Below are 27825 nucleotides of genomic sequence, written 5' to 3' on the forward strand. Positions count from 1 at the left end.
AGATGTTAAAGCAGCATCGTCAGCAAAGAGGAGTTCTCTGATGAGGACTTTCCGTACTTTGGACTTCGCTCTTAGACGGGCAAGGTTGAACAACCTGCCCCCTGATCTTGTGTGGAGGAAAATTCCTTCTTCAGAGGATTTGAACGCATGTGAAAGCAGCAGGGAGAAGAAAATCCCAAAAAGTGTGGGTGCGAGAACACAGCCCTGTTTCACACCACTCAGGATAGGAAAGGGCTCTGATGAGGAGCCACCATGTTGAATTGTGCCTTTCATATTGTCATGGAATGAGGTGATGATACTTAGTAGCTTTGGTGGACATCCGATCTTTTCTAGTAGTCTGAAGAGACCACGTCTGCTGACGAGGTCAAAGGCTTTGGTGAGATCAATGAAAGCAATGTCGAGGGGCATCTGTTGTTCACGGCATTTCTCCTGTATCTGACGAAGGGAGAACAGCATGTCAATGGTCGATCTCTCTGCACGAAAGCCACACTGTGCCTCAGGGTACACGCGCTCGGCCAGCTTCTGGAGCCTGTTCAGAGCGACTCGAGCAAAGACTTTCCCCACTATGCTGAGCAGGGAGATTCCACGGTAGTTGTTGCAGTCACCGCGGTCACCTTTGTTTTTATAGAGGGTGATGATGTTGGCATCGCGCATGTCCTGGGGTACTGCTCCCTCGTCCCAGCACAGGCATAGCAGTTCATGTAGTGCTGAGAGTATAGCAGGCTTGGCACTCTTGATTATTTCAGGAGTAATGCTGTCCTTCCCAGGGGATTTTCCGCTGGCTAGAGAATCAATGGCATCACTGAGTTCCGCTTTGGTTGGCTGTATGTCCAGCTCATCCATGACTGGTAGAGGCTGGGCTGCATTGAGGGCAGTCTCAGTGACAGCATTCTCCCTGGAGTACAGTTCTAGGTAGTGCTCAACCCAGCGGTCCATCTGTTTGCGTTGGTCAGTGATTATGTCCCCCGATTTAGATTTGAGGGGGGCGATCTTCTTGATGGTTGGCCCAAGAGCTCTCTTCATGCCATCATACATTCCTCTGATGTTTCCGGTGTCTGAGGCCAGCTGAATATGACTGCATAGGTGTTGCCAGTAGTCGTTTGCGCAACGCCTAGCTGTTCTTTGTGCAGTCCTTCTGGCTGCTTTAAGTGCTGCAGATGTTAAATCGCTGGGGGCTTTCTTGTAGTTCAACAGTGCAATGCGCTTAGCGGCTATGACAGGTTCCAGCTCTTCATTATGAGATTGAAACCAGTCTGCATTTCTCTTCGCACTTTTGCCGTAGGTGGTCAAAGCTGACTCATAGATGGCGTCTCTGATGTGGGCCCACTTGGTCTCAGCATCCCCTGTGGGAGTGTTTTGAAGGGCTGTTACAAGTGAATTTAGAAATTTTTGTAACAGCTGTGGGTGAGAAATTCTGCTCGTGTTGATGCGCGGGTGGCCCTTCTGCTTGGAATGATGCAACTTCTTTGGCCTGAGTCTAACCTTGCTGCACACCAGGGAGTGGTCGGTGTCGCAGTCCGCACTGTGGAAGCTGCGTGTGATTTGAACACTGTTTAAGGCGGCTCGCCTTGTGACAATGAGGTCTAGCTGGTGCCAACGACGTGATCTTGGGTGCCTCCATGAAACCTGGTGACAGGGTTTAGTGTGAAAGAACGAGTTGGTGATGCAGAGGTTATGTTAGGTACACAACTCAAGCAGTCTCTGCCCGTTCTCATTCATCCTTCCAACGCCATAGCGCCCAAGGCAGGAGGGCCATGAGTCATGGTCGGCCCCAACCCTGGCATTAAAGTCCCCCAGCAGGAATAGGTGTTCGGTGTTGGGGATGCTGCTAATGATGTTATGGAGTTGTTCATAGAACTGGTCTTTAGCTTCAGGTGGGGAGCAGAGTGTTGGAACATAGATGCTGAGTAGGTGTACTGGACCAGAGGTGGTGAGCAGTCGGATGGACAGTATGCGTTCCGAGCCATTTGAGGGAGGCTCTATCATGCTGAGCAAGGAGTTTTTGATGGCGAAGCCCACTCCATGCTGTCTTGGTTCTTCAGGATCCCTGCCCTGCCAGAAGAAGGTGTAGTCTTGCTCTGCTAGAGAGCCACTCGCGGGGAGGCGAGTCTCCTGAAGTGCTGCAATGTCCCTATACCCAAGCCCAGGTCATTTATATATATATTACAAGAAAAGCAACGGTCCTAATACAAACACCTGGGAGAAACTACTAACTGCTCTGCAGTCAGAAAATCATTTGTTAAATGCTACTCTCTGCTTCCTATCCCTCAGCCAATTTCATACGCAGGTTACCACCGTCCTTTTAATATTGTGTGCTTCAGTTTTCTGAATACGTTTGTTGTGAGTTATAGAGTTTTTGGACTATCATTGAGGGCCTCCTCTTCTTCCCACCAAATTTCATTGAGCAAAGGCCCAGTGGGCACCTTGCTCAGTAGGCCATTAAAACGCTTTAAAGCCCTGTGAATGTTATTGCAGCCTGATATATTAATGAGGCTCCTGCCTGAGGTCAGTGAGTATCTCAGCTACCTAAAAAAAAAGCCTGGTTAAGACGTCAATGGCCAGGAATCGAGCGAGAACAAGGCAGCACGTCTTTGCAGAGCTATTTCAACTGCGCACCCACCCTGTTCCCACCAGATGGGGCAAGTTAAAATTTCCTTTTGGTGCTTCATAATTTTGGGGAAGAAATGCCACTTCAAAAATTGTGAAACTTTGCACGCCCAGCTCATGATTTTCCATCCATTACAATTCCATTTACAGAATCACGGAAGCAGACTATTTAAGCCTGTGCAGGAAACATTTCAGCAACATTCAATTTTTAAAAATCTGAAATGATATTTTGATGCTCATTGGTACAAAATTTTAAACTAAAAGACATCTTGCATTTCCAAATTTTTGCAATGACATGATTGTTTCCATCAGAAATTCCAAAGGAGCAACATGCTTTCCATGAAAATGGAAGCCATTTGGAGGTCAATGAAGTATTGTACTCAACTTTCTCAAAGCCAAGAATTTTGACACACAAATAACCCAACAATATGTACAAATCCAACTGCTTACAAAAAGAAATGAGGTTGCATCAGTCCTTTCTGAACGACAGAACTGTTTTGAGTCTAATTGATTATCAGTTACAGTTTAAAACAGGCTGAGCTATTGATCTGTGACTGAAGGGCCCAGGTGATGGTGAAAGTAGAGAATTAAGTTTTTGATAGGTTATCGCTGTGATTCAAACCCTGTGATTATATTACAACCTTAAAGTCATTCCCTGATGTCGGATTTTGTGTATGGCATGCTCTATTTCAGGACATGGAGAGGAGGGTTGAAAGCTGTTCTGGTTTCAATCCATTCTTTTCTATGCAGCGGCCCTTAATGGGGCCATGGAACATCAATATGCTCCATGAAATTAATGGGTGGTAGTGAGGGCCACAGGAGAGGATTAATGATTTGATTTTAATGCATTTTGGAAAACACTAGATTTTGTGGAGACAATTATTGTTACATTTATGGGGCTACATACTGTGTGAGCTATGATATATTTTTCTTTGCACAGGTAATAAAATGGACTTTATGAATGAAAGGGGCTGAATTCACAGGGAAATGTCCCAATGCCCATTTACATTACTTGAGCCAATTTGGGAACATAATGTTTACAAAGTAGTAGTTGGGAAGTGTTTTTTAAAAAATAAAACTGATGCTTTAAATTTGATAAATACATGACTGACAAGTGAAAAAGGAAAGAGGAAGAGTGAAGTATGAAGTGAGAATATAAAATCACAGATAGGTTGAGCAGTTTAACTGCAGTGATAGACATATAAACAGTTTTAAGATGCCAGGCTTAGGTACTGGTTCAAAACTTGCACATTTATCCCTCTATCTCTCACATTCTTGGATGCTATTCCATTTGAGCAAGTGGCTGGGCTCAATGAACCGTGGCCCTCTTCTCTAATGATGCTCAAAACTTAATAAAGGAGAGGTGAGAGATTGGTTGTTCTTCCCTTTCCCCTATATAGGCATCCCACATCCACAGCTCCTCCACCTATCATAGGTAAACACACAAAACTGGCAGCTCCAATCCTCAGGCAGTTTAAAGATGCTTAAAAGTAAAGACCTTAAAGATGCTTTTACATTCTAACACCGCCATTAAACTGCCAAATGTATCTTGTTCCATGCTAGTGGAGATCTACTTATCATGGGCATTATAACTTGCCAGCAGATTCATGGGCTCTGCTTCTGATGCATAACTGGTTGCAATTATGAAAGGAGACAGTGGTGCTAGGCAGGTGATTGATTGAAACTGGTACTACAATGTAAAAATGCTTAAATGACAATCCTGCTGGATAATTCTGTTTCATATAAATGGAATCTTTGGTTTCTTTCAACATTTCACTCAGTGCAGTTCCAAATAATTATTCAGCAGTACAATCATTCTGGCCAAAAATATCTGTCCCTTCTCAGCCTTTTATTTTTCTCCATTAATATCCATTTCCCCCTAACTTCCATCAGATGTGCAAGGAAAATAAAATCTCCTTTTATTAGACAACATTTTTTAAGGGTGCGCTGTGGCACCATGGATACGAGATTGGCTAAGGGACAGAAAGCAGAGAGTAGTGGTGAGCGGGTGTTTTTCAGACTGGAAGGAAGTGTCCAATGGTGTTCCCTCAGAGGTTGGTATTAGGATCACTGCTCATTTTGATAAAATATTAATGACCTGGATTTGGGTATACAGAATATAATTTTGAAGTTTGCAGATGATACGAAACATGGAAATGTAGTAAACAGTGAGGAAGATAGTAACAGACTTCACGAGGATCTGGACAGACTGGTGAAATTGGCAGAAACAAGGCAGATGAAATTTACAGCAGACAAGTGTGCAGTGATGAATTTTGGTAGGAAGATAAAGAGAGGCAATATAAACTAAATGGTACAATTTTAAAGGAGGTGCAGGAACACAGAGACCTTGGGGTGTACGTGCATAAACCTTTGAAGGTGGCAGGAAGGCTGTTAAAAATGTATACAGGATTCTTGGCTTTATTAATGGAGGTATAGAGTACAAAAGAAAGAACATTATGTTAAACCTTGATAAAAGATTAGTTCGGCCCCAGTTGCAGTATTGTGTTCAATTCTGGGCACCACATTTTAGGAAGAATATCAAGGCCTTAAGAGACAGTGCGAGAATGGCACCAGGGATGAAGTTCAATTACGTGGAGAGACTGGAGAGGCTAGGATTGTTCTCCATAAAGCAGAGAAGGTTAAGGGGATATTTAATAGAGCTATTCAACATTATGAAGGGTTTTGATAGAGTAAGTAAGGAGAAACTGATTCCATTGACAGAAGCGTTGGTAACCAGAAGGCAGATTTAATATCATTGGCAAAAGAACCAGAGATGAGATGAGGAGAATTGTTTTTTAATGCACTGAATTATCTGAAATGCACTGCCTCAAAGTGTGGTGGAAACAGATACAATAATAACTTTCAAAAGGGAATTCGATAAATACTTGAAGGTGAAACAGTTGCAGGGCTATGGGAAAACAGCAGGGGAGTGGGACTAATTGGCCAGCTCTTTCAAAAAGCCAGCACAGACATGATAGGTGAAATAGCCTCCTTCTATATGCGCTATATAATTCTATGAAATAATTGTAAGTTGTTATTTTGTTAATTCATTTGCAACTGAATGTAATCCACAGAAAAATCACCACAATGCTGAATGTATTCAAGAAATGATCAGCAAGGTCAGAAGCAAGGATTTACTTTGAGGAATGCATCTGCATCAACTTTAGGACTAAACACGTGCCCTCCCATTATTTACTTTCTTCTATGCACTGATCATAATATGTAGCTAAGGCATCTTGGTTCTACCTACTCTTTTGTGTATCAAATAAAGCAGCAAAAATCATGTAAATCATGTATTAAGCATAACAGACTTCAAGATGGAACTAATTTTAAACATGGGTAAATATCTCCAGGCAAAATGTATTCACTACAAGGTGGAAATATGACTTTAAAGGCAAAAACAGGAAACCTCTTTGGAGCATCAGAGAACAAAGACTGAACTTTGGTCCTGGAATTTCCAAATATTTCCTTTGCCCGAAATTTTACTGGGGGCTCGTTTAACTTATCAACTTTATGGTTGTAATAGGAAAAGTTAAACTGAATAACACCCTGGAGCAACTTGGTGAAAAACAGGAGTGAATGCTTTGAAGTACTTTTATTGGCTTGTAGTAGACTTATGTTGTGTTTTCAATTATTCTAAACACTCCTTGGAGCAAGGCTGAGTATTAGGTTATGCAATTGAGTTCTGTGTATCATTTTGCTGGTTAGTCCAGAGAATATTTCATTTGATTAATTGAATCGTTGGTTTTTAAATGGAAAATGTTGTCAACTGCACATTAACGGTGCCTATGGTAATTGTTCAGCTTATTTATCATTGTAATCTTCAATAATCTCACAGATGCAAAGCACTTTTTAAACTATTCCAAAAACAGTCCTGGTGTGGTGAAGCTGACTTCTATGGCCCCTTCCATTTTAACACCCTTTATTTCACTTTGGGTTGTCAGGTGGGATTGCAGCTATGCCAGTCATAAATTGTTGATGACTGTGATAAAATGCATTACAGCTTTTTAAAAAGTTATATACAAATTGCTTATTTTAAAAGTACATTGGAACTGATCAGAATCTATGAATTTTGTAACGTGTGGGCGTTCAATATAATGGCGCTAACTACAAACTGCAGGAACAAACAGCAAGGCAACTTTATTACGTGACCATGGATATAACCTTAGGGCTGTTATTCCGGTCCAGGACTAATGACACTCCAGAGAATGGTGCTCTTTCAAGCTCTGTGCCAGTAACACAGCACTTAATACCAATATACTCGCACTATGCCGTGAGTTATTGCCAATAGACAACTGAACCAACAAACTAGTTCAATCCTGGAAATAGCTGTTTATAAGGCTGGAAAGAAACCACATTGGTCTTTGGAGAAATTCAGCTATGAAGATAGTGTAAATTGTGGTGTCAAGCCTATTAGCCATAACAGGTTGATACACATTTTCCTAAGGCTTATCCTTCTTTGTTGTCTAATGTAAACTGAAGTTATCAAATATTAAAAAGGCCCACAAATTGCAGTTACCAGCCTTTGAAAAAAACAGTTGTGTGCAGTTTTTGAGCACTTGACTAAGCTTGGCACTTTGTCCAGATTCAAAATGCTGGTCCCTTTAATGAAACAGGACTTAATTCAGTGTTAATAGAGAGCAGGTGATGCTCATTGCAGTTTGCATTTAAGAACTGAGTTTTTCCCTACTCAGGGAGTTACATCTGAACAGAGAGTTAGTGCAGAAGGGAAGAGTGAGAACTGATATGGACTGGACTGGACTGGACTGGACTGGACTGGACTGGACTGGACTGGACTGGACTGGACTGGACTGGACTGGACTGGACTGGACTGGACTGGACTGGACTGGACTGGACTGTGAATTGACAATAAAACAGTTGTGGATCAGATAATGTCACAGGCTTCCTCATTTTGGTGAATGGATATTTGCCTGTTTAACAGTATTTAAAGATACAGTTGACAAATGGCTGTGATTATGGGCACTTGGGACAAGCTGAGCTTTCATGAAACCTTTGCTGACGTTTTAAAATGGGATTTTTCTGCAATTTTTCATATCTCTGGAGCTGTAATTGAATATTCACAGAAGCATAAACTCACATTTAGTGGATCAAAAGCTTTTTGAATAGAGTTCTAAATTTTGGTGGTCTATTATTCATTGCTGCTTTCCCACTAGTTATGATTTTGCTAAACCTATTAAATTGTATTTATTTTATGTGCATTTTATTCTGAGTACCAGTGTAGCGTGAAATTAGACCCAAATAAAAATCCAAATTCTACTGACCAGGGGGCTCAATGACAATAGGTTTTTATTGACAGTGAGTGCAAGGATGAGATAGACAGGAAAGAGAAGGTAAAATCATGATATACCTGGTCGCCTGACATATTGATTTTTACCGGCAAATATAGACACCAGACGCAAAATTCTGACTGGCTGTGTAAAACGCTGATGATTGGTATTTATGATAACATGCAGAGTTGGAATACATCCAGCTACTCAATGTTAGTTTTAAGATGCAAGAAAACTGGGAGTTCATTCGAACGTTTACGTCATGGTTCCAGTAGCATAGCCATATTAGTTCTGGACCAGCAATTTAGAGGCCTGAGAGCTTCTCAGCATCAACTCAAGACATCTGGTTTTGATGCATTTACATTGAAATGAATTGACAATTGCATTTTTGTACATAAACTACAAAATAAAATTATAAATACAGAAAAATATAAAACAACGTTAAAAAAAGCACTTGTGTATACAAAAAACTGACATTATACAGACTAATTGTTGTTAATTTCTTACTGTACAAAAATAAAATTATTCGATGGCATTACATGCATTGGTAATCTTGCACCTTCAACTTTATCAATGTGTAAAATTTAATAAATCTGGTAAATTTGTATACTAGCATCAATAAAAGAATGACCAGATTATTGTAAAAATACATTAGTTTTACTAATGTATTTTAGGGAAGGGAATCTGCTACCCCTATCTTGTCCGGCCTACATATGACTCAAAGTCCTCTGAATTAGCCTAGCAAGCCATTGAATTAAACTAAGGATGCAACTTTGCCAGTGTCTCTCATGTCAAAAAAACCCACAGAAATTGGATATATTTAATACCCAAAATCTTCCCCCCCCCCCCGCCCCCGTCTAATATTTATAGGATTTTACATCTTGTAATGATACACTGGTACTATTTCTAAGTCATATGACCCTCCAGAATATGCCTGCTGCCTCTCTCCCTCTGCACTAATGTCTTTCAGCTGGATGGAAAGGTTAGCTTTAGCTACACAAAGTTCCAAAGTTCTTCAGTATACAGGAGTATTTTTCAGGGGGCAATAGGTCCTCCCAGATATGTTTTCTCACAATTTCTTCTGAGATGGGGAAATGGCTGACAGAGATCATCCCAACCAGTAACTTTAACCAAGACCTAGTGAACTTGCCTATATGTAAAGAAACCTGTATAAATGTACACACCCAAAAAATGGAATCCTGCAAAAAAATGGACACTTATTGAGAGACCCAAATAACTTGTATGGTAAAATATACAAGAGGCACTCTAAACCTCAGACATTCGCAAAGTACGAACTACAGACAGCTTTCAATACACCAAGCCCTTTTACGCTTTAAAACATGGAACACAGCCTGTTGCAAAGCTGCTGTATCTGGAACTGAGTTGTGGTCACTGGCATGTCCTCTTAAAGTTTAGTACCTTCCTGCTGCCAAATTCTTATGAGGTCAGTGCATGCTGGTTAGTGTGAGGCAGCAGCAAGTTTTATGAAAGAAAGTTTTTATGGGCTGGGGAACTGTTTACCCAGCATCCGCTGTGGCAGAGAACTTGCTCTATCTCTGGGTTTGAATGCTTGAATGGCTCTACCCCAGGGACAGAGCGCTTTCTCTGCTATTATGGAAGCTGGATAAAAACTCCCTATTCCAATTCATTAGAGTTCGTTGAGGGAGTTACATGTGCTGAGGATGAAGGGAAACGGGTGAATGTATTGTACTTAGATATCCAGAAGGCAATTGATAGGTGTCACATCAAAGGTTATTGCAATAAATAAAAGCTCATGGTGTAGGGGATAACATATTGGCATGGATAGAAGATTGGCGAGTGAACAGGAAACCGAGAGCAGGCATAAATGGGTCATTTTCTGGTTGGCAAAATGTAACGAGTGGTGTGGAACAGGGATCTGTGCTGGGGCCTCAACTTTTTACAATTTATATAAATGACTTAGATGAAGGGACTGAAGGTATGGTTGCTAAATTTGCTGATGACACAAAGATAGGTAGGAAAATAAATTGCAAAGAGGACATAAGGAGGCTACAAAGGGATATATATAGGTTAAGTGAGTGGGCAAAAATCAGGCAAATGGAGTACAATGTGAGAAAATGCAAAGTTGTCCATTTTGGCAGGAAGAATAACAAAGAAGCATATTATCTAAATGGTGAGAGATTGCAGAGCTCTGAGATGCAGAGGGATCTGGGTGTCCGAGTGCATGAATCGCAAAAGGTTAGTATGCAGGTACAGCACATAATTAGGAAAGCTAATAGAATGTTATCGTTTGTCGCAAGGGGAATTGAATACAAAAGTAGGGAGGTTATGCTTCAGCTATACAGAGCATTGGTTAGACCACATCTGGAGTACTGTGTACAGTACTGGTCTCAAACAAAAACAAGAAATGCTGGAAATCTGAAACAAAAACAAGAAATGCTGGAATCACTCAGCAGGTCTGGCAGCATCTGTGGAAAGAGAAGCAGAGTTAACGTTTCGGGTCAGTGACCCTTCTTCGGAACTGACAAATATTAGAAAAGTCACAGATTATAAGCAAGTGAGGTGGGGGTGGGGCAAGAGATAACAAAGGAGAAGGTGCAGATTGGACCAGGCCACATAGCTGACCAAAAGGTCACGGAGCAAAGGCAAACAATATGTTAATGGTGTGTTGAAAGACAAAGCATTAGTACAGATTAGGTGTGAATATACTGAATATTGAACAGCAGCAAGTGCAAACCTGAAAAAAACAGTGGGTAAGCAAACTGAACAAACTAAGATGAAATGAAATAAATGCAAAAAAAGATAGTAAAAAATGTAAAAAAAGAATGTAAAAAAAAAAGGAAGAAAAAATAACTAAAAATGAAAGTAAAATGGGGGGCTGTCATGCTCTGAAATTATTGAACTCAATGTTCAGTCCGGCAGGCTGTAGTGTGCCTAATCGGTAGATGAGATGCTGTTCCTCGAGCTTGCGTTGATGTTCACTGGAACACTGCAGCAATCCCAGGACAGAGATGTGAGCATGAGAGCAGGGGGAAGTGTTGAAATGGCAAGCAACCGGAAGCTCAGGGTCCTGCTTGCGGACTGAGCGGAGATGTTCCGCAAAGCGGTCACCCAGTCTGCGCTTGGTCTCCCCAATGTAGAGGAGACCACACTGTGAGCAGCGAATACAGTATACTACATTGAAAGAAGTACAAGTAAATCGCTGCTTCACCTGAAAGGAGTGTTTGGGGCCTGGGATAGTGAGGAGAGGGGAGGTAAATGGGCAGGTATTACACCTCCTGCGATTTCAGGGGAAGGTGCCCTGGGACGGGGACGAGGTGGTGGGGGTAATGGAGGAGAGGACCAGGGTGTCGCGGAGGGAACGATCCCTTCGGAATGCTGACAGGGGAAGGGAGGGGAAGATGCGACTGGTAGTGGCATCACGCTGGAGGTGGCGAAAATGGCGGAGGATGATCCTTTGGATATGGAGGCTGGTGGGATGAAAAGTGAGGACAAGGGGAACCCTGTCATGGTTCTGGGAGGGAGGGGAAGGGGTGAGGGTAGAGGTGCGGGGAATGGGTCGGACACGGTTCAGGGCCCTGTCAACCACAGTGGGGGGAAATCCTCGGTTGAGGAAAAAGGAGGTCATATCAGAAGCGCTGTCATGGAAGGTAGCATCATCAGAGCAGATGCGTCGGAGACGGAGAAACTGGGAGAATGGAATGGAGTCCTTACAGGAGGTAGGGTGTGAAGAAGTGTAGTCGAGGTAGCTGTGGGAGTCGGTGGGCTTATAATGGATATTGGTAGACAACCTATCCCCAGAGATGAAGACAGAGAAGTCGAGGAAGGGAAGGGAAGTGTCAGAGATGGACCATGTAAAGGTGAGAGAAGGGTGGAAATTGGAAACAAAGTTGATAAAGTTTTCTAGTTCGGCGCGGGAGCAGGAAACGGCACCGATACAGTCATCAATGTACCGGAAAAAGAGTTGGGGGAGGGGGCCTGAGTAGGACTGGAACAAAGAATGCTCGACATATCCCACAAAAAGACAGGCATAACTAGGACCCATGCGGGTACCCATAGTGACACCTTTTACTTGAAGGAAGTGCGTGGAGTTGAAGGAGAAGTTGTTCAATGTGAGAACAAGTTCAGCCAGGCGGAGGAGGGTGTTGGTGGATGGGGACTGGTTGGGCCTCTGTTCCAGGAAGAAGCGAAGAGCCCTCAAACCATCCTGGTGGGGGATGGAGGTGTAGAGCGATTGGACATCCATAGTGAAGAGGAGGCGGTTGGGACCAGGAAACTGGAAATTGTCAAAATGACGTAGGGCGTCAGAAGAGTCACGGATGTAGGTGGGAAGAGACTGGACCAGCGGGGAAAAGATAGAGTCTAGATAGGAAGAAATAAGTTCAGTGGGGCAGGAGCAGGCTGACACAATGGGTCTGCCGGGACAGTCCCGTTTGTGGATTCTGGGAAGGAGGTAGAAGCGGGCTGTCCGGGGTTGTGGGACTATGAGGTTGGAAGCCGTAGAGGGAAGATCTCCAGAGGAGATGAGGTCAGTGACAGTCCTTTGGACGGTGGCTTGATGTTCGGTGGTGGGGTCATGGTCCAGAGGGAGGTAGGAAGAGGTGTCTGTGAGTCGGCGTTGAGCTTCTGCAAGGTAGAGGTCGGTACGCCATACAACAACAGCACCACCCTTGTCTGCAGGTTTGATGACCATGTCGGGGTTAGACCTGAGAGAACGGAGTGCCTCAAGTTCAGAGGGGGACAGGTTAGAGTGAGTGAGGGGGGGCAGAGAAATTGAGACGACCAATGTCTCGCCGACAGTACTGGTCTTCTTTAAGGAAGGATGTAAATGCTTTGGAGGCAGCTCAAAGAAGGTTTACTAGACTACTGCCTGGAATGGGCGGGCTATCTTATGAGGAAAGATTGGACAGGCTAGGCTTGTATCCGCTGGAATTTAGAAGAGTAAGAGGTGACTTGATTGAAACATATAAGATCCTGAGGAGTCTTGACAGGGTGGGTGTGGAAAGGATGTTTCCCCTTGTGGAGAATCCAGAAACAGGGGTCACTGTTTAAAAAAAGGAGTCGCCCATTTAAGACAGAGCTGAGGAGAATTTGTTTCTCAGAGGGTCGTGAGTCTTTGGAACTCTCTTCCTCAAACGGCGGTGGAAGCAGAGTCTTTGAATATGTTTAAGGCAGAGGTAGATAAATTCTTGATAAGCAAGGGGGTGAAAGGTTATCGGGGGTAGGTGGTAATGTGGAGAAATCAGTTCAGCCATGAACTTATTGAGTAGGCTGAGTGGCCTACTCCTGCTCCTAATTTGTATGTTCGTATTGAAAACTTTTATAGTACACAGAATGAGCATTTTGAAATAAGAACACCTGTTTTTAAAAAATGGGCAGTCGTTTTCACTGTCTAGAGTACAGTTACAATATATCGTGTAGTCGGCTCAGATTGGCCGAAAGATAGTTCCCTTCTATAATGTGTATCCCAGGGTGAGAAACTATGTATTGATCTCAAAGTAGAATTTATTTGTGACTGTATCAGGGACATTTACTGTGATTTCAGTCGGTCAGTAATCCCTGTTAGAGTGTGCACTGGTTTAGTGTAAGTTTTTATACATTGTGTAGCATCGAGCCCTTGACACCTGAATAAAAAAAAACAAGCTAAATCCTGCAAGATGTTCCTGGAAATGGACATAAGTGCTCAGTTTGAAATCATAAAATGAAACAAAATCTGAAAGATAAATAAATTTCATAGCTGTCTGCCAATAAAATACACTTGAGTGGTATAGTTCAATAAATGCTGAAAGAAAGTTTGTAAAAAAAAAAGTCACTTAGCATAAAGTGAACTTCAAAGAATCTGTCACTGTGGAATGTACTGAAACAAGAATGAATGGGAAGGTATACACTTCCTATCATTATGCATCCTGATAGAGATGAAATGGAGTTGAACACCACATTAAACAGTTGATGCGCTGTACATTCATCTGAGCCTCAAATTACCTTTAGATTAAGCTGTGTGCCGGTACTTCAATATAAAATTATTTCCGTTGTTGGTTACGATGCCCCTCTCTGCTCAGCAGCAGCTCTCCTGCAGAATAATAGAAGGTTCTTAGTGAAAAGCATGTAATTAGTCAGTAATGAAAGAGAAGGCCTGCACATATTAAGCTTTTATCATGTTAATGATTTATCATTAACAAAAGATCACTGGTGTGCTCACCTTCCTCACATAGAGATTTGAGTTTGTTGTTGTCAATAATCATACAAATTGTATCTATAAATAGACTTGAAATCCATAATCGTTAGTCACTCTAGAATGTTAACCTAAAGGCATGCAGAGGCCACATAACCTACATGTAACATTCTCAGTAATATTCCAGGGTTATGCAATTTTGTGGACACCACTTATAACCTCAGTATAGATATCATGACAATTGAAAATGTTTTACACAACTTCTCAGCCAATTACAGCGTGTACTTTTAGGCTTTTCTATAATCAAATTAGAGATTTTTTTTTTTAAATGAACACAGTTGGAGGGGCAACCGAAGCCCCAAATAAGAGAATAGCATCCATTACAACCATCTCCAGATATTTTCTTAATTAGCAAATAAGGTTTTAGCCTAATATCAATGAGATTACTTTTACCTGGCCTGTGTTGGATTTACTGTATAGTAGAGAATTAAAGGAAAGTACCGAGCTAAACAAGAAGTGATACTTATTGAATGGCTGTGTCATGTATTAAATCAGCAACACTATACAGGCATCAATTCAAAGAACAAAGAACAGTACAGCAGAGGAACAGGCCATTCGGCCCTCCAAGCCTGCGCCGATCTTGATGCCTGCCTAAACTAACACCGTTTGCACTTCCGGGGCCCATATCCCTCTATTCCCTTCCTATTCATATATTTGTCAAGATGTCTCTTAAACGTCGCTATCGTATCTGCTTCCACCACCTCCCCTGGCAGCAAGTTCCAGGCACTCACCACCCTCTGTGTAAAAAACTTGCCTCGCACATCCCCTCTAAACTTTGCCCCTCGCACCTTAAACCTATGTCCCCTAGTAACTGACTCTTCCACCCTGGGAAAAAGCTTCTGACTATCCATGCCGCTCATAACTTTGTAAACCTCTATCATGTCGCCCCTCCACCTCCGTCGTTCCAGTGAAAACAATCCAAGTTTTTCCAACCTCTCCTCATAGCTAATGCCCTCCAGACCAGGCAACATCCTGGTAAACCTCCTCTGTACCCTCTCCAAAGCCTCCACGTCCTTCTGGTAGTGTGGCGACCAGAATTGCATGCAATATTCTAAGTGTGGCCTAACTAAGGTTCTGTACAGCTGCAACATGACTTGCCAATTTTTATACTCTATGCCCCGACCGATGAAGGCAAGCATGCCGTATGCCTTCTTGACTACCTTATCCACCTGCGTTGCCACTTTCAGTGACCTGTGGACCTGTACGCCCAGATCTCTCTGTCAATACTCCTAAGGGTTCTGCCATTTACTGTATACCTCCCACCTGCATTAGACCTTCCAAAATGCATTACCTCACATTTGTCCGGATTAAACTCCATCTGTCATTTCTCCGCCCAAGTCTCCAACCGATCTATATCCTGCTGTATCCTCTGACAATCCTCATCATTATCCGCAACTCCACCAAACTTTGTGTCATCCGCAAACTTACTAATCAGACCAGCTACATTTTCCTCCAAATCATTTATATATACTACAAACAGCAAAGATCCCAGCACTGATCCCTGCGGAACACATCCCTCCATTCAGAAAAGCACCCTTCCACTGCTACCCTCTGTCTTCCATGACCGAGCCAGTTCTGTATCCATCTTGCCAGCTCACCTCTGATCCCGTGTGACTTCACCTTTTGTACCAGTCTGCCATGCGGGACCTTGTCAAAGGCTTTACTAAAGTCCATATAGATAACATCCACTGCCCTTCCTTCATCAATCATCTTTGTCACTTCCTCAAAAAACTCAATCAAATTAGTAAGACACAACCTCCCCTTCACATAACCATGTTGTCTCTCGCTAATAAGTTTGTTTGTTTCCAAATGGGAGTAAATCCTGTCCCGAATAATCCTCTCTAATAGTTTCTCTACCACTGACGTAAGGCTCACCGGCCTATAATTTCCTGGATTATCCTTGCCACCCTTCTTAAACAAAGGCACAACATTGGCTATTCTCCAGTCCTCTGGGACCTCACCTGTAGCCAATGAGGATGCAAAGATTTCTGTTTTATTTTTCTCTATTATTGGCTTTAGTGGGAGACTCAGTCAGTCACCTACAGCACTGACTCAAAGTAATGACCAGGATAACAGTACTAAGTGAATTCTGTCACTTTTTCTCATTTATGTATTTTCTATGTATTTTGGGCAGCCATTAGTCTTGAAAATCAACTCACTTGATGATGGAGCTAAACCATAACTGATTTCTTTCAGAATTTATTTAAAATTGCAATTTAAAATTTATCACAGTACCTTTAAGATTTATTGGAGAGGCCTCTCAAATCATTTGGACAATCGATCAGCCCTTCAGAGGACTGCTCGTCTCCTTACCTTCAATGCATCCACATATTCAGAAGATGGAACGTGTGAGAAAGTTATGAAAGTATAGAATCTAAATATTTCCAAATAGTGTTCTCCAATCCGCATTTTAAAATTTAATTCAATTAATAAGTGACCAGAGCCCTCAAAACGTTGTCACTCATCAGTTGTATAGATAGAAAATGATAGATCATTGCACATAGCTGTACATAATTGGGTATTAAATCACTGCTGTTATGGTCAAGTGAGGAGGGGTTGAAGGGCTTCCCTCTTTTCCCTCTCATTGTTAGACCACAACAGCTTTAATTCTTTTTTAAAGTGGATGTACTGGCCAATTCAGTAGGTATTTGATTACTCACTTGCTATGATAATAACAAGAACCAATCGGACAGGTTTTCTTGAGTTAACAAAGAAAGAGGTTAACTTTATTGTATCTAAACCAAACTAATAAAAATAATAAACAACATGCCAACTTTCACTCACACACACACTAGAGGTTTACACACAAACAAATAGTTTATAGAGTGGGGAAAGGTAGATTGGTTGAGTTAGAGTCAATAAAACAGAAGGGTATTCCGTCTGTGGCGTTTGGTGATTTGGCTGGCTTCTAGCTGAATTCGGTGGTCCTGAGGCTTTTAGTTCGAAGAGGTAGATGACTGGTTTCGTTGGTCTCTTTGGAGGCAGTGATGCAGATGATTTCCTCCAATGGGGTTCCTGATAGTAGCCGGAGTATGCAAAGCTAATCAGTCAACAGACAGGATTTGAAGGCATTTAAGCTGGATTGGAGAGAGAAAGGGACACCCACTTAGGGTCTGCTCATGTCAGAGTCCAGTTGCTTCTCCTCTGCTGCAGAGAAAAAAACACCAGATGGGGAGGGGCTTGTCACATGACAGTCACTCAGTCATTGCTGAGAGAACAGGTAGTTGCATTAAACTTGCTGGGTCTTGGTTCTTTGGACTGGGCAGACATTTCGTCTCTCTACTCACAGCATTGCAGTGTAGAATACAGTGTTGTAAACTAGGTGACCATACTAAGCTTTTCTTTTTTAAATGTCTTTTTTTTTTAAATCAGATCTCCAGTCAGTGGATTAAACAAAATTACCATTCAACAAAACACATTGGGCGTAACACTGTTTATAGCAAATCTAGGGTAGACCACCAAAACACTGCAAATTTCTATTTTTTATGTTGAAATGAGTTGTTTAATATGAATTTAATGTAGATTTCTGTAAAACTGGCAGAATTATTAATAGAGGCTAAGCAATAGATTTAAAACAACATAACTAGTTATGTGGAAACTAATGATCATGTTCCCATGACTGGCCTGCTCTCATTATGGTTCTTTGCCCCCACAGCACTGGAAAATGCCACTGCAAAGAAGGGGTATCTGGTCTGAAATGTAACCAGTGTCAGACCTTACATTACAAGTTCAACGAAGCTGGATGTAGACCCTGTCAATGTAACAACCTCTCAAAGGAATGTGACCACATAACTGGTAAGCTCTCTGAAATTCTCAATAGGTAATGGCATGTTGATGGTTAATAAATGAGATTTTGTGCATTTCCAGAAAACATTATCTGTCATTCGCATATTTAAATATATTGCTTCTAACCATTTAACAAATACAGTTTTGTTAGCTGGTGCACCTATTGTGATATTATTGGTACAAAATAGCTGGAGAATAAACTGCAATATTATTGCAAAGTCCTGAGGAGTTACTTTGCTTTAATCTAAATATTTTAGGTGTGGCATGCAGTGTCGTCACCTGGCTTATTAAGCATATTTGTACTAACACGCTATGAGAAAAATCACACTTCTGCAACACAATTAAGTGCCATGCATTAATCTTGATTCACTGTCAAAAATTGCTTCCCTTACGACATTTCAACCAATAGTGTGGACCTGCAACCACTAGTAAGGTTATATGACTTAAAATGATCTTTCTAGCTACACCCCAATTTGAGAGGGGGAAAAAAGCCTATAATTATACTAAAAAAAAAATTCTCCAACACAGCATAGAGCATAGCTTAAAATTTGACAGGTACATCATTTAACTTGATTGAAATTTCATTAATAGATCTGGTGTGTGCAAAGCTGAAGAGTCCTTCTGTAAGAATTTTATACCAAGTACCAGAGAGTTCTTCACGAGATAATGAGGGAAAAGCAAATCTTTTGAAGAGTAGTGACTGGCCAATAGGCTTTGTGAAACTTTGACAACAACTTATGTTTGTAAAATACCAAAGAAGGAGATAATAGGACAGATGATAACGGCTTGTTTAAAGATGAAGGTAGGTTTTAAGAAGAAACTTAAAAAGAGGAGAGCGAGCTGGAGAGGTTTCAGGTGGAAATTTCAGACCTTAGGGCTTAGACCAGTGGTTCTCAAAGGGTGGTCAACAGACCACTGGTGGTCAGCAGGCTGGTCCGAAACACAAGTCACTGATGAGCAACACCCTGGCCGAGGCTGTACGAGAGACCAGGCCAGATCCCTCACCCCCACCACTCACATGACTTCATACAACCAGACCAGCTCTGCGTGCACAGCACGAGTTGTCATAAGCACAAGCAACAACAATTTAGTTTTATAAGCGAGATTTATATTACTGTTGATTTTGTTCGATTAATATAGATGTAAGATAAGTATCAGTTTCTCAGAAGAGTGAGATGATGTTATAAATTATTAGAATGTTTCAAAAAGGTATTCTCTTGTAGTATTAAAGTTTATAATATGAAAATGTCCATACTTTTGTTTCTGGCATTAATTAATAATTTATTTATCATAGTTAATTTAAAAATGCACATAAATTTATTACATTTAGTAATGAAAAAGCAGCAAAATATTTATAGTTTCTATAAGTTCTCATTAATTCTGATCAGTTTTTTGCGGTGGGGTGAAAGCGGGTAGGGGTAGGACTTTTGCCCATCTAAGTTGTCTATGGATGAAAAAGTTTGAGAGCCACTGGCTAGACAGCTGAAGGCTGAATAGTGGGGCAAAGGGAGTGGGGGAATCATATTATCAGTATGATATACTGATAATATGTCCCCTTATAGTGGATTGTCCACTGTTTCTGGTTGCCATATATCTTCAATTGCTGAGGAACATAGGAAGATCTAGACCACAGACTTCTCTTTGGCACCACTGCATGACTGTTTGCCCAAAGAGTGGTCCAGTTACTTTTCTCTTTGAAGTACAGCATTCTCCTACCAGGCACACTGCCCCACCACTCAATCACGATGATCCATCCCAGCTTCCTCCTGAAGTTCACACCATCATAGATGCCAGTCTTCAGACAATCCGATTCACTCCACATGATATCAACAAACGGTGGAAGCCACTGGATACTGCAAAGGCTCTGGGCCCTGACAACTTCCCAGCTGTAGTACTGAAGACTTGTGCTCCAGAATTAGCTGTGCCCCTAGCCAAGCTGTTCCAGTACAGCTACAACACTGGCATCTACCTGACAATGTGGAAAATTGCCCAGGTATGTCCTGTACACAAAACCTAGGACAAATCCTATTTGACCAATTACAGCCCCAGACTATTCTCAATCATCAGCAAAGCAATGGAAGACATTGTTGACAGTGCTATCAAGCAGCACTTACTCAGCAATAACCTGCTTACTGATGCTCACTGATTCCAACAGGGGCACTCAGCTCCAGGCCTAATTAAAGCCTTGGTCCAAACATGGAAAAAAGAACTGAATTCCAGAGGTAAGCTGAGAGTAATTGCCCTTGGCACCAAGGCAGCATTTGACCAAGTCTGGCATCAAGGAGCCTAGCAAAATTGAAGTCAATGGGAATCAGGGCGTAAACTCTCCACTAGTTGGAGTCATAACTAGCACAGAGGAAGATGGTTGTGATTGTTGGAGGTGTTATGACCGAGGCGGGAGGAGTGCACTGTTTATTCTAGTCCCACTTCGCCACTGGTCACAACATATATTTACATTTCCCCACTTACTGATACAGTCAATCATATACTCTGTTTTTCCCCAGAATAAAGCACACCAGCCAGGTTTCTTAAATAAACAACAACATTTTTACTTATAAACCAAGACTTAACCAATAATGAAGTAAAACATATACACCAATTGAAATATTAAAGCCCCTTATTTATCCTAACCCCTCACACACCAGTTAACTGGGAAAAAATAAAAGGGATTTTTGTTGACAGCTGTTACAAAGAAAACAGAAGGGAAAAAAAACACTTAGACTGAAAAGAAGGTATGGAAAGATGTTTTTTGATTTGTTTAGGCGGCAAAAGTGCGCTAAGGCGGCTGTCACCAGGAGCTTCCCAGAACAGTTCTGTCCTGGTGATGTTGAAGATCAGTTTCAGTAGGCTTTCCAAGAGATGCAGCTACAAAGGCTTCAAATAGTTTTTATAGCAGGAATGCAGCAACATGGTTTTAGTTCCCACACATTCAATATGTAAAGGCTTCTTCAAACATGCAGGAGGAAATAGGAAACTGCCACACAATATACAGGGTTTGTTTTCAAGAGAGAGAACTGAGCTGTTCTTTTCTGGCAGACAAAATTAACTCACTCTTGTAACAGTTCAAACTGAAACTAAAACCTTCCAGAAGTCAAGTCTTGTGACATCTATAAATCTTGGCCTGTCACTCCTTCGTAAACATCTCCCCAAGTCAAAAACAACCACTGCTGGGTTATTATTTGAAAACAGGTGCTTTCCAGTAACTGTTTACAGTTCAAACGCAGTCCAAACCTTCTGATGACTTTTGAAAAAAAAAACAAAGCTCAGCAATCTCTTTAAAATTCCGAAGAATCAGTGTCCATAATTCAAATAGTAGTCCTTAACATATTTTACAAAAGAAACAGAAGCAATCTCGTAACAGAGGCCAATAATCTCAGCCTCAGGACATCAGTGCAGAAGTTCCTCAGGGTAGTGTCCGAGGCCCAACCATCTACAGCTGCTTCATCAATGACCTTCCCTCCAACATAAGGTCAGAAGTGAGGATGTTCACTGATGATTGCACAGTGTTTAGTACCATTTGCAGCTCCTCAGATACTGAAGCAGTTTGTGTCCACATGCAGCAAGACCTGGACAACATTCAGGCTTGGGCTGACAAGTGGCATTCTCGCCACACAAGTGCCGGACAATGACCATCTCCAACAAGAGAGAATCTAACCATCTCCCCTTGACTTTCGAGGGCATTACCATCATTTAATCCCCCACCTTTAACATCCTGGGGTTACCGTTGATCAAAAACTTAACTGGACCAGACATATAAATACTGTGGCTGCAAGAGTCTGGGAATTCTGCGGTGAGTAACTCACCTCCTGACTCCCCAAAGCTTGTCCAGCATCTACAAGCACAAGTCAGGAGTGTGATGGAATACTCTCCACTTGCCTGGATGAGTGCAGCTCCAACAACACTCAAGAAGCTCAACACCATCCAGGACAAAGCAGCCTATTTGATTCACACCCCATTAATCACCGTAAACATTTATTCCCTCCACCATTGGACACATTGGCAGCAGTGTGTACCATTTATAAGATGTACTGCAGCAAATTGCCAAGGCTGCTTTGACAGCACTTTCCAATTCCACGAACTGTATCACCTTGAAGGACAAGTTTCCAGACGCATGGAAACACCATCACATGCAAATTCTCCTCCAGGTCAGTCACCATTCTGACTTGGAACTATATCACTGTTTCTTCACTGTTGCTGGGTCAAAATCCTGGAACTCCCTCCCTAATAGGATTGTGGGCGTACCTACCCCACACGGACTGCAGCTGTTCAAGAAGGCAGATCACCATCACCTTCAAGGGCAATTAGGGATGGGCAGTAAATGCTGGCCGAGCCAGCAAAGCTCACATCCCATGAAAGAATAAAAAAGTCACTCACTGAGCAAGAAATTGACCAGAACTTTCAAACAAGCACCAAGACGTAGCTTGGCTGGTGGTGAGAAGGGCCCTCCCCGTCAGATCCTTCATGCACACCCGAAGTCTCGCCCCCTCCGCACAGTGCCCCCGCGTTGGCTGTGGTGGGGAAGAGACGGTCGCCCACCTCCTCCTGGAATGTGCCTTTGAAAAGCAGGTGTGGAAAGAGATGCAGTGGTTTTTGTCAAGGTTCATCCCAAGCAGCTCTGTAACACAGGAGTCTGTGCTCTACGGGCTGTTCCCAGGGACGCACACCGAGACAAACATCAACTGCTGCTGGAGGACTATCAATTCGGTGAAAGACGCCCTTTGGTCTGCCCGAAACATGCTGGTCTTCCAGCGCAAAGAGTTGTCCACCACCGAATGTTGCAGACTGGCACATTCCAAGGTCCAGGACTACGTGCTGAGGGACGCACTAAAGCTTGGGGCAGCCGCAGCAAAGGCTCAATGGGGAAAGACCACAGTGTAAGGTTCCCCCACCAAGCTGGACTGAGGGGCTGGATCCATGGGAAACCCCTCGAACTGTATCGTTAATATTCTCAATTGCTGTAAATGTAAAACTGTAATTGACACGACAATTGTGAAATGGAAGGGTTGGGAAGAAACTCATGACAGTATTGAAGGAAACTGATCACCCTTGCAATGTTTGTATTTTTTGGTGCTGTTTGGAAACTGTTTGGCAATGTAATTTTTACAGATTTTTATGAATAAAGTATATTTTGGAAATAAAAAAAAAGAAATTGACGGGACAACACTAACACCCAGACCAAACCACCCCCCCCCCCGCCCCCCCCGGCCCCCAAATCTGCACCTCCTGTGAACAGCAACAAAATCAAGAAAAGAGAGGAAAAAACAATGTTTAAAGTCAGCCAAGTTAGGATGGTCCTTCGAGTTTATTGTTTAACTGGTGCTGGTTAAGACCATGGAAACCATGGTCTCTTTCAAAGCTAGACTGATCCAAATAAGTATTAATAAGCCTGCTAACCGAGGCCAAGGCAGCAAGATTTATTTTTCTTATTCTGAAGGAGGGGTTTGGAGTTAAGAGAAATAGGTAGGATTTGATTCTAGTCATCAGTCTATATGTTTAGTTCCTGTTTGTAACATAAAACGGCTCAATTCATATCTGACATTGACTCACTGGTTGGGACCATATTTAACGGTCCTCAGGCAATTAACTGCCTGTAGTCATGGCTTCCATCCGTCTGAGACAGGATGTCCAGCCTCCAAGAGCTGCTGGCTCCCAGCCAGCCCCCAAGAAGTGGTGCGTGAAATCATGGCAATAGTCTGTTTACTAACGGATTGGACAAGCACATATGAAAGTACACACAAAAAATATCCAGTTCGAATCACAAAAGAGTGCCTAAGGGTTATGCTAATATCTTCTTCTTCTTCTTTGGCCTCCTTATCTCGAGAGACAATGGGTAAGCGCCTGGAGGTGGTCAATGGTGTGTGAAGCAGTGCCTGGAGTGGCTATAAAGGCCAATTCTAGAGTGACAGACTCTTCCACAGGTGCTGCAGATAAAATCGGTTGTCAGGGCTGTTACACAGTTGGCTCTCCCCTTGGGCTTCTGTCTTTTTTCCTGCCAACTGCTAAGTCTCTTCGACTCGCCACACCTTAGCCCCAGCTTTATGGCTGTCCACCAGCTCTGGCGATCACTGGCAACTGACTCCCATGACTTGTGATCAATGTCACAGGACTTCATGTTGCGTTTGCAGACGTCTTTAAAGTGGAGGCATGGACGGCCGGTGGGTCTGATACCAGTGACGAGCTCGCTGTACAATGTGTCCTTGGGGATCCTGCCATCTTCCATGCGGCTCACATGGCCAAGTTATCTCAAGCGCCGCTGGCTCAGTAGGGTGTATATGCTGGGGATGTTGGCCACCTCGAGGACTTCTGTGTTGGCATCAGACGGCAGGACCGTATCTCCAAGTATTCTCCGGAGGCAGCGAAGATAGAATGAATTGAGACGTCGCTCTTGGCTGACATTCGTTGTCCAGGCCTCACTGCCGTAGAGCAAAGGTACTGAGGACACAGGCTTGATACACACGGACTTTTGTGTTCCGTGTCAGTGCGCCATTTTCCCACGCCCTCTTGGCCAGTCTGGACATAGCAGTGGACGCCTTTCCCATGCGCTTGTTGATTTCTGCATCCATAAACAGGTTACTGGTGATAGTTGAGTCTAGGTAGGTGAACTCTTGAACCACTTCCAGAGCGTGGTCACCGATATTGATGGATGGAGCATTTCTGACGTCCTGTCCCATGATGTTCGTTTTCTTCAGGCTGATGGTTAGGCCAAATTTGTTGCAGGCAGCCGCAATCCTGTCGATGAGACTCTGCAGACACTCTTCTGTGTGGGATGTTAATGCAGCGGAGTTCCCTGATGAGGACTTTCCGTACTTTGGTCTTCGCTCTTTGACGGGCAAGGTTGAACAACCTGCCACCTGATCTTGTGTGGAGGAAAATTCCTTCTTCTGAAGACTTGAACGCATGTGAGAGCAGCAGGGAGAAGAAGATCCCAAACGGTGTAGGTGTGAGAACACAGCCCTGTTTCACGCCACTCAGGATAGGAAAGGGGTCTGATGAGGCACCGCTATGCTGAATTGTGCCTTTCATATTATCATGGAATGAGGTGATGATACTTAGTAGCTTTGGTGGACATCGATCTTTGCTAGTAGTCTGAAGAGACCATGTCTGCTGATGAGGTCAAAGGCTTTGGTGAGATCAATGAAAGCAACGTAGAGGGGCATCTGTTGTTTGCGGCATTTCTCCTGTAGCTGGCGAAGGGAGAACAGCATGTCAATGGTGGATCTCTCTGCTTGAAAGCCACACTGTGCCTCAGGGTAGACACGCTCAGCCAGATTCTGGAGCCTGTTTAAAGCGACTTGAGCGAAGACTTTCCGCACTATGCTGAGCAGGGAGATTCCACGGTACTTGTTGCAGTCACCGCGGTCTTATAGAGGGTGATGATATTGGCATCACGCATGTCCTGTGGTACTGCTCCCTCCTTCCAGCACAGGCAAAGCAGTTAATGGAGTGCTGAGAGTATAGCAGGCTTGGCACTCTTGATTATTTCAGGGGTAATGCCGTCCTTCCCAGGGGCTTTTCCACTGGCTAGAGAATCAGTGGCATCACTGAGTTCTGATTTTGTTGGCTGTTCGTCCAGCTGATCCATGACTGGCAGAGATTGAGCTGCATTGAGGGCGGTCTCAGTGACAACATTTTCCCTGGAGTACAGTTCTAGGTAGTTCTCCACCCAGCGGTCCATTTGCTTGCGTTGGTCAGTGATTGTGTCCCCTGATTTAGACTTGAGGGGGGCGATCTTCTTGATGGTTGGCCCAAAAGCTCTCTTTATGCCATCATACATTCCTCTGATGTTTCCGGTGTCGGAGGCCAGCAGAACACGACTGCATAGGTGTTGCCAGTCGTCATTTGCATAGCGCCTGGCTGTTCTTTGTGTAGCGCTTCTGGCTAATTTAAGTGCTACGGATGTTAACTCGCTGGGGGCTTTCTTGTAGTTCAACAGTGCAATGTGCTTAGCGGTGATGACAGGTTCCAGCTCTTCAAAGTGAGATTGAAACCAGTCTGCATTCTGCTTCTCACGTTTGCCATAGGTGGTCATTACTGAGTCATAGATGGCGTCTCTGATGCGGCACACTTGGTCTCTGCATCCCCTGTAGGAGTGTTTTGAAGGGCTTTTTCAAGTGAATTTAGAAACTTATGTAACAGCTGTGGATAAGAAATTCTGGTAGTGTTGATGCGCGGGCGGCCCTTCTGCTTAGAGTGATCTAGCTTCTTTGGTTTGAGTCTAACTTTGCTGCACACTGGGGAGTAATTGGTGTCGCAGTCTGCACTGTGGAAGCTGCGTGTGATTTGGACACTGTTTATAGAGGCTCGCCTTGTGACGATGAGGTCCAGCTGGTGCCAACAATGTGATCTTGGGTGCCTCCATGAAACCTGGTGACAGGGTTTATTATGAAAGAACGACTTGGTGATGCAGAGGTTGTGATAGGTACACAACTCCAGCAGTTTCTGTCCATTCTCATTCATCCTTCCAATGCCATAGCGCTCAAGGCAGGAGGGCCATGAGTCATGGTTGGCCCCAACCCTGCCGTTAAAGTCCCCCAGCAGGAACAAATGTTCGGTATTGGGAATGCTACGATTGATATTATGGAGTTCCTTATGGAACTGGTCTTTAACTTCAGGTGGTAAACAGAGTGGTGGAGCATAGATGCTGAGTAGGTTTACCATTCCAGAGGTGGTGAGCAGTTGGATGGACAGTATGCGTTCCGAGCCTTTTGAAGGTGGCTCTACCAAATGGCTCACACATTGGAATTTCAGTGAAGTCCTGTTTTGAGTGAGATAAATACAGAGCACACAATTGCAAGTAATTGTAATGCATACTTTTAGAATGACTCTGGTGATACAGAAATGCTCCAACAACAGTGCAAACAAAGAACTGGTGGCAGCTGTAGTACATGCAGAGAAGGGAGAGAGACAGAAACAATGCATGATTGCTTGAATTTGTTGCTTGCCGCTCAGTTTTAAGGAGGCCAGTTTTTAAGGTAAGTGGCTCAGCAATTCAAAAGGCCATTAGAAACTTATAAAGGCAGAGGCAACTGAATCACTATTAAATTTCAAAAGAAATATTAAATTTTTGTTCCATGGAATATAACAATACCATTTTTGCTTCTGAAATATTCCTTATGAACAGTTGATGTGACTCTTAACAGTGTTTAAGAGAAGTCAAAGTTAGTCAGTACATTATTTCTTAATTTAATTATAGTGTGTGATCTGAATTTGGGCACTAATGACTGTAAACCCTTGGAGTCTGTATTTCGTAATTACCACTGTGATCTCTTTAAGATTCCATGTTAGAGATAAAGGAGAATCTAACTTTCCAGTGTACACCTGACCTTCAATTGGACACCTACAAAGGATCCAAGGTGACCAAGCAGGATAGCTTGTTCATTTATTACTAAAGACTGGTGAAGTTTTGAAGGTCCTCAATGGATGTGTGTCTCAGATATAGAAAATTATCAACTTATTAGACTTCTGGAAACTAGGCATGAGAACCTGATAGACTTGGATTCTGAATCCAAGTCTAATAGTCATGAGTCTGATCGAAGTGTAAATATTGCTAATGCCATATCTTTCCAAACGAATGTGAAAGAAGCATGTCTGGGTTATTATGCTCCATATTTTCTCAGGTTTAGCATCACTGACCACTCCAGTGGCAGACCTCATGTCTCCTACAATCCATATTGTACCATTCTCTGCCTAATATCTGGGTAGTAAGACCCAGGGATTGTAACAGATTTACTCCCTACACCAACTACTGGCTTCTATCGTATGCTGCCATATGGTTCTCTGAATATTCATTCTGTCAGGCCTGTGCGTCAGCTGTAGCTCAGTTGGTAGCACTCTCACCTCAGAGTCAGAAGTTTCTGCATTCAAGCACCACTCCAGGACTTGAGCATAAAATCATAGCTGACACTCCAGTGCAGTACTGAGGGAGTGCTACAC

At 42.9% G+C, this 27825-nt stretch overlaps 1 protein-coding gene across 1 annotated transcript in view; it reads left to right on the forward strand.

Moving 5' to 3' along the window:
- The window catches only part of LOC137347736 (multiple epidermal growth factor-like domains protein 9), a 317937-nt gene that overhangs the window by 171255 nt on the left and 118857 nt on the right, over window positions 1-27825 (forward strand). The window contains exon 3 of the mRNA XM_068012633.1: window positions 17762-17901. Within this exon, the coding sequence (XP_067868734.1) occupies window positions 17762-17901 (140 nt within the window). The remainder of the gene's footprint in view (window positions 1-17761; window positions 17902-27825) is intronic.

The sequence above is a fragment of the Heterodontus francisci genome, chromosome 32 (genome assembly GCF_036365525.1).
Source record: "Heterodontus francisci isolate sHetFra1 chromosome 32, sHetFra1.hap1, whole genome shotgun sequence".
In the NCBI taxonomy this organism is placed as follows: Eukaryota; Metazoa; Chordata; class Chondrichthyes; order Heterodontiformes; family Heterodontidae; genus Heterodontus; species Heterodontus francisci.